The sequence below is a fragment of the Ylistrum balloti genome, unplaced genomic scaffold (assembly GCF_031769215.1).
Source record: "Ylistrum balloti isolate Yb309-2 unplaced genomic scaffold, AGI_CSIRO_Ybal_v1 Utg372018, whole genome shotgun sequence".
Lineage (NCBI taxonomy): Eukaryota > Metazoa > Mollusca > Bivalvia > Pectinida > Pectinidae > Ylistrum > Ylistrum balloti.
The window spans coordinates 2,514-10,786 of NW_026782979.1; the positions used below are offsets into that span (position 1 = coordinate 2,514).

At 39.1% G+C, this 8,273-nt stretch overlaps 1 protein-coding gene across 1 annotated transcript; it reads right to left on the minus strand.

The window, feature by feature from the left end:
• Positions 1 to 303: 303 nt before the first annotated feature.
• On the minus strand, positions 304 to 1,782 carry LOC132564154 (porphyrin biosynthesis protein HemD-like). Its single transcript, XM_060228832.1, has one exon. It carries the CDS (start codon positions 1,780 to 1,782, stop codon positions 304 to 306), a length of 1,479 nt encoding a protein of 492 aa, XP_060084815.1.
• Positions 1,783 to 8,273: the final 6,491 nt, after the last annotated feature.

The window sequence follows — 8,273 nt, forward strand, 5'->3', positions numbered from 1 at the left end:
AAAAATAGCAATATTTATTCATCATAATCTCCGCTTACAGCTAATATATAAAAGCTTATTCTAGCACTTACCGTATTCCCCTTTCGCACCCTAAAAACACGGTAGGCAGGATCTCTCTATTTCTACTAACGTCGGATATTTAGTTAAGAAAAATTAGGGGTACGTATTGTACCCCTAGGATAATTACCCTGAATGACAATAACCATTTAGGTGTATTTCCTGAGCCTATTAAGGCTTGGTTTAGAGAGACTGACAATAATTTAGACAACAACTGGTACTTTTTTGACCAACTTAAGGTGAGGTTTAAGAACTTGATAACACATCAATAACAGCCTGAAGTGATGATTTTTGAACCGATGAGATAGTTGTTGCGCCAATATTATTAAGAGCTGCTTCTGTTTGTGTTCCAAAAGCGATATGGTGAACATCTTGCCATAGTTGATCTAGTTGCCAACGATTAACTACTTCAATTTGAGAAGTGGCTGTCCAAACGACATAGTCGAACCACCGTCGTTCGATGGCAATACGTAGTGTTTCCGGTACATATTTACGATGTTCTTTGGCATGGGTTAGTACTGGATGAACCTGCCAACCTTTGTCTGCTAATGTTTGATGTGGTGCTAAACGAGCATCACTTGCTTGGCATAGGAGTACTGTTCCAACTGGCTCTCCAAGTAAGGCTGGTATTTGGTCTGTACCACAACGTTCGGAACCGGTTACATCTGGCATAATCCCAATATTTGTTAACCGCCGGGCAGTAGCTTTACCAACTGCTGCAATTTTCCAACGATGCCACTGGCGTAAATCTTGGCGACATTCTTGACATCGTTGCCACCACCGTATTACCGCTGTTGGACTTGTAAAAACCAACCAACCTGATGTTTGACTTGCTATTTGGAAACTGGCATCAAAACTTTTATACGCATCAGGAGGATCACAAATACGCTGCAGTGGTATGGTACAAGGTTCAAAACCCGCTGCAAATAGTTGTGAATGCCAAGCTATCTTTTGCAGATCGGGACGAAAGAATCCGACATTGGCACGAACTTTATGTTGTGTTGTTTTAGTAGCAGTAACAACACCCCCATACACCCAAACAGCAGGGGGACGAATGTGTTTATCTTTAAGGTCTGTTTCTAACGTCTCTAAGGATGACACTACTAATTTTTCTTTTGGGGTTGTTACTGCTTGTGCAATTAATACAGGCGTCTCACTAGAAACACCATGGCGCTTCAATTTCTGGACGTTTTCAGCAGCACTTAGAACGCCCATATAGATTGCTCCTGTCCCCGAACGCGAAGCGGCTTCCCAATCTAACTCAGGTTTGGGGCCTGCAGTACGGCGATGTCCGGTTAGCAAGGTCAAGCTAGCTGATATGTCTCGATCCGTCAAAGAAATACCTGCACGAGCAGCAGCAGCACTAGCAGCGGTGATACCAGGAATAATCTCATAGGAAATACCAGCTTTTAGAAGCACTTGTATTTCTTCAGCTAAACGACCAAAGGTACAAGGATCTCCTCCTTTAAGACGAATAACCTGTTTCCCTTTCGATGCTAATTGAACAAGTAAGTCACAGATTTCTTTTTGTGACTGGCTTGGTTTACCAGCACGTTTCCCAACATCAATAACGGTTGCATCCCATTGTATATAAGATAAAAGAGATAGTGACACCAGAGCATCAATTAAGATGACGTCTGCTTCTGCTATTGCTTGCTGACCTGCAACGGTAATCCAACGCGCATGGCCTGGCCCAGCACCGATAAAAACAACTTGGCCGTTCATTTAGTTGTAGCTAGGGCAATCCGTAAGGCTTGCCCTACATTTTTACCTAACTCAAGGGGGGTTGTTCCGGTTTGGGTTTCAGTATGGGATATAGTTCCATCTTCTGACCACAACTTCGCAGTTAGTTTCAATTCATCATTCTGATGCTCAGCGTAAGCTGCAAATGGTGTAAAGCAATCTCCTTCAATTTCCTGTAGTACTGCACGCTCAGCCTGAAAAGTTTGCCAAGTTTTTGGATCATGAAGTTGTTGAAAGAGTGTTTTTAATTCTTCATCTTCGCAATGTGCTTCGATCGCTAATGTTCCTTGCGCGGCTGCAGGGATAAAGGATTTCAACTCAATTTGTTGCTCTTGCCAAGAAGCCTCTAGACGTTCTAAACCAGCTGCGGCAAGTATTACCGCATCGAGCTCTCCTAAATGAACACGCTCTAAACGGGTATTAATATTGCCACGCAATGGTATAATTGTTGCTTGGGGCATCTGTTCTTGGGTTTGGAAACGTCTCCGGACACTACCAGTACCAACTTTTCCCTTAAAATCCTCTAACTCATTGACAATATTACCGTTTTTTAGACAAAGGACATCGTAAGGAGATGCTCTTTTAGGCGTCGCAATAATTTCTAATCCCGCTGGTAGTGTTGCAGGAATATCTTTACCAGAGTGGATGGCAATATCAATCTCTCGATTTAATAGTGCTTGCTCTATCTCTTTTAAAAATAATCCTTTCCCCCCTACTTTGTCTAAAGGACGATCACGAATTTTGTCTCCTGTTGTTGTAATCCAAACCCACTCTACTGCTAGGTCTGGACACTGATGTTTTAGTGTCTGGATAACCTGTTTTGCCTGCGCTTGAGCTAAAGGAGATTTACGAGAGCCGATTTTGATTTTCATGATCTATAAGTTCTATTTGTTCTTCGGTATCTGTTAAAGCAGTAATCATTTCTATCCAAAGCTTTGGTTCTTCACTAGAGTTTACTTGCTTTGCTATCATTTTGAGTAATTTTTGAATAATAGCGCTTGTTGCTCGATCTACCAGGTCTTCAGATGATAGCTTAGAGCTCTGACGCAAAGCGCGTTTAACCTCACTGGCTCTTAATTGCTCTAACCAAAGACTTAAATCACTTAATGACGGGGCATACTTTTGCCGATCATACCAAAGTGTAAAATGATCGGTTGCTTCCGTAATAAATAATTCTGCGTGCTGTGCCTCTTCGGAACGACGTTCAAGGTTTTCGTGGCATAACTGTTGTAAATCATCAACACTATATAAAAAGATATCATGCATTTTGCCAATTTTAGGGTCTGCTGCACGAGGCACTGCTAGATCAATTAATAAACGTGGTTTAGGAGGCCGATGACGTAGAGCTTCTCGAACATCTAGGTAGGTTAATAAACGATCCTGTGCACCAGTGCCAATCAGAACGACATCTGCAAGTACCAGTTCTGTTGGCAGTGATTCCCAAGTACTAACACGCGCTTGATATAAAGCAGCAAGTTCTTGCGCACGCGATAATGTTCGGTTACAAATGGTAATCTGCTGAACACCTTTACTTTTAAAATGTGCAATAGCCAACTCTGCCATTTCTCCAGCACCTAAAACAAGAACTTGCTTCTCTGTTAGGGGTTCAAAGACCTCCTCGGCTAATTGTACTGCTATCGTTGACAAATTGACGGCATATTTACCAATTTCTGTCTCTGTACGAATGCGCTTACCTACCTGCAGGACTTTTTGGCCTAAACGTTGTAGATATAGTCCAACCGTTTTTTCATCACAGGCATATTGAAAAGCTCGTTTCCATTGTCCTAAAATCTGTGGTTCACCAAGAACCATAGAATCAAGGCCTCCAGCAACACGCATAGCATGGCATATTGCTTCTTCCCCTCGAAATATTCTTAGATGGTTACGAAATGCGGTTACTTCTAAACCTGTTATTTCATCAAAAAACTGCGTAGCTACTTCCTCTAATTTATCTGAGATACCATGTGTTATTAGCTCGACCCGATTACAGGTGGAAAGAATTATTACTTCTGCTTCTAATTGTTGACGCAGCCATTTATAGGCTACTTGTAAGCGTTCGCCGGTTAAATTTAAACGCTCTCTTAATTCGATACCAGCTGTATGGTGACTAACACCAATAATGCCAAAATCCATCAGCTACTCCCGTGGACTAAAAAATCGAAACTAAATGTAATTGTCACAACAAGGTGTAGTAAACCAATGACAACAGCTGTAAAAAGACTCAATCGATGCCCACGCCAGCCTAACCACAATCGCAGATACAATGTTATGGCCAATAGCAACCAAGCGACAATCGTCATATACGCTAGAATATCTTTACTTTGACTTTTAATCGTTGTCGGTAGAGACATTAATAAAAAGCCAAACACCATTCCTATCGACAGTAAGATAAATCCTGCTTGTAGTAAACGTAGTTGGTAGCGATCCAAGTTATCTAGACTAGGCAATTTACGAGCTAATCCTGCCGGGTTATCCCGTAAGCCACGTTCTTTTAGAATATAAAGTAATGCCATACTACCAAGAGAGACTAAAAAACCAGCACTAATACAAATAAAACCTATATGTAGTTTTAGTATTGTTGTAATTGGGTTCTGGTTAAAGTTTTGTATTTGTCCAATCATGACTGCAAGTAACAAAAATGCAGCAGAAATCGCTGATGCGGTACACCACAGTATTGGCCGCCCTTGAAACCGGTTTGCATATAAGCTAGCAAGCGTAAAAGAAACACCAGTAATGCCTAATAAGTCTGTGGGAATCATTACGACACCCCAATGTGACAATAGCCCACCAACGTAAATGCCTAATCCGGCAAATAGGAGTGCCTCGCCAACGCTATCTTGTACAGGTAACTCTTTTCGGCTCTGACGGTAAAAAATAACGGTTGCCCCAACAATTAATAATGTAGCGATATAAATATGTGTCATAGCGTTTCTGTATCTACCATCTTTTGGTAATACTTTTGTAAATCTTGATGTAATTGTTCGACTAATACTTTCGCCAAGCCAGGGTTTTTACCCTTGGTAGAAACGGCTAGATGTATGTTTTCAACCTGTCGTTCTGCAGACAAATTGATATTCCCAAAACCATGGGCGCTCACAATAAGTAAACCTTTCTGTTTTGCTACCCGGCAAATTTTTTGGTCTAAGTCTAGATTATTAATTGCAATCATAATTAACGCCCATGGTTTAGCTTCTAAATCCTGCTCTTGATAAACACGATTTTCCCAGCTTATATCACCTTGTTTTACATATGTATACAACGTCTTACTAAGTCTTGGTGTAATTATATGTACTCGTGCTTTTTCCATTAAGCATTTTTGTACACGTCGCTCTGCAACAGTACCACCACCGACGCATAAAACATCACGTTGTTGTAAATTTAAATGTATCAGCACACTAGGTATTATTGTAATCAAGTTTTAGCTAGAGAGAAATATGATCTTAATGTAGATTTATCTTTAGGGCTTTATTCAACTAAATTAGTTACAGCTTCAAAAACTGTGTTACCTCTACTTTATCTAAATAGTTTAATACTGCTAAGATCTGCCTCGCTACTTAATGGTCTGACTTAAGTAGATTTTTAATTGGTAATTATCATAATTATCGGAACTCTCAAGAGGTTCAATGATAGCTATATCTGAAAAACCATCATTATTGAGGTCACCGTACTCAATACTAGCACTTATATCAATGCTAACCCAGATATCATCATTAAAGGTACTACTGATGCTAGTGATCGTATCCAATTGATGTAAGGTTTTATTAAAACTACTGTCTCCATCCGCTAACATGTAAACAATGCTAGCTTCCTTTGTCTGTTGATCAATATAAGGAAATAGAATATCGAGTAAGCCATCATTGTTGAGATCTACGTGAATGATAGCCTGGTCTGCTCTTGACTGACGAAATTTTTTATAGGCATCGGTATGAACTCTAATACTGCTAACCCGATTACCTTGTTGATCAAATAGATGATGTATTAAGTTAAGCCGGTTATCAGAAAAGATGTAAGACTGCCTCATAATAGTATAATCGCTAGCGGTTCGAAAAAAACCACTGGAAGTCCCTAAAAGCCTCAAATTATCTCTGTCCTGATCAGCAAGATGATCATCTAAATACGCCAAAAAGAACCTATCCTCATTTTTGATCTGCAAACCTTCTGGCAAATAAGAAGTACTATCGTTAGTCAACCAACAGTTAAGAAATCCAGCTTCTGTATTACTATCGCTATACCAACCTTCATCTGCAAAAAGATCGATTTTTCCATCATAGCCAAAATCAAGCAAATGAAAATTGTGAAAGTATGCTGCACCACAATTCCAGGCACCATCAACAAGTGAGTCGATAGTTAACTCTCTTGTTAACATAAGATCTTTGGTAGCATTCGTAGCACCTTTAAAATAATGAACTTTAAAATCTCGAAGGGATCCATTAGATGCTGTTATAACATCTAAAACGCCGTCATTATTATAGTCGGTCAAGTAAGCTTCTCCGCCATGTACTCCAGTAGGATAGGTTTTTGTTTTGGCAGTATCAAAAGCAGGTAGCGCTTGGTCACGTCCTGGTATAACCTTGATGTTGTTCCCCCAAAAGTTAAAAAATACGAGATCAGGATAACCATCTTGATTCATGTCACCAATATCTGAAAGAAAATCATTGTTGGCTACATCAAGGTCTTGTCCTTGGATAAAAGACTGTCCTTGTTGATTATAAAAAAATAATACGCGAGATTTTGAAAAATAGTGTGAATAAAGATACGTTGAACCGTTTGAAATTAATTCATTATGGATAACGATATCTAGGTAGGAATCATCATTGATGTATGCCAAAAAGATTTTATCAAAATAGTATTGATCTTTTGTAAATCTCAAGGGATACACTAAAGGCGCTGAAAAGCCATTCCAGTTTTTACTATTACCTCCATCCTTTAACCATCTTGTAGAAGAGGTCTTTTTGATAAATAAATCTGTACGCTCTTGTAAGATAAAAAATATAATGTAGGTTGTCTTAGTACCATTTTCAGCCATAATGCTGATAGTCGTCTGTTTGTCTGTAATTATCAGTATTGAATCTTTGGGGTGGTTTGTACTCGCTTTATCCGAAATCTTGATATCTTTTACAATAGCCTGCTTTGGAAAAGATACTGAAAAGGGCAATTTTAGGGTTGCTGTATTGTTTGTAAAACTGACTCCATAGTCCTTGGCATCAATAGTCAAAACCAGCGTACTGATATTTGCTTCAGTACTTTGTTCATGCTTGTCTGAAGTTCTTTGGTCTAAAGATAAAAAGGTATCATCAACATTAAGCCCACAATTTATGAAAGCGAGACTAATAACTATCAATCCTAAAAAACGTTTAACTTTATTCTGATGGATCATTAGGTCCAAACTATATCGTGATCACTTAAATGTTTTAGGATAAATCCCATTAACGTCATCTGTTATTTTGTCTTTAAAAAACATATTTCAATCTAGCATAGACAAAATCGTTTTCGTTGAACTGCCCAAGTGGATTATGTTGTGTGCCAAATAGCAGATTAATACCTGTTTGTAGTTGCAGACCAAATGGAAAATCGTAAAACATTGATGGACCAACATAGGCATCACCAAGGTTTATATTCCAATAGCTACGAACCTCAAGCCAGAACTCAGGTTCAAATGGTTTTACTCGTATCACTCCCAATGTACTGACATTATAATTATCAATTAAGAATAGGTTTTGATGGGTCATAAATAAATTTCCGACCACTGACATTGTCCATAAAAAACGTTCATGTTGGAGCATGTCAAAACCGGCTAACAGTTGTACTGCTGGTACGTGTATCACCTCTAGCTTATCTGTATATAAACTCTGCTGAGACAAGGTACTGATCTCAAACCTTAACATTGCTAATGATAAGGGGACCGCTAGAGATACTGCTGTTCGTAATTGTCGTTTTGGTTGTTGATAAAAAAGTGGTGTCAGGTCTAAGTCTAATATTCCTTCATTTAACAGATTTCGAAATGTTAAGGATCGTAATGTTTGTAGAGGTGTTTTCCCAGTTTCCTGTTGCTCATCTTGAATCAGCTGAATTAGTTCTGGTGAGAAAATAGGTAATGCTATATCTTCAAGTCCGTAAAAAATATATAGGTCGATATCTAGTTTTGAAAAATGATAACTAAATCTAGCACCTAGATCACCATTCAAAAAATTATCCTGTGGGGTCGTAATAAATCCTGGAGAAAAGTTCTGCTCGAGTGCACTGGCAATCAGGTTATCTTGGTTACCTTTTCTTAAACTTTCGAATGAGATAGGGTTCCAATCTGAATCGTTCTCTGGTAGGCGTGCAGGGCGATAAAATGGAATGACTACTAATTCTAATTCGTAACGTTGGCCATACTTTGTCCAGCGCACCATTGGTATTGGCCGCTTTTGAAACTCTTCTGGTATAAACAGGAATTCAGATAAGTCATCAGGGTTAAGTACATCAATAAG

Bases quoted from the DNA above. Each gene is read 5' to 3' on its own strand.
- LOC132564154 (XM_060228832.1), bottom strand. From the start codon at position 1,782: ATGAACGGCCAAGTTGTTTTTATCGGTGCTGGGCCAGGCCATGCGCGT.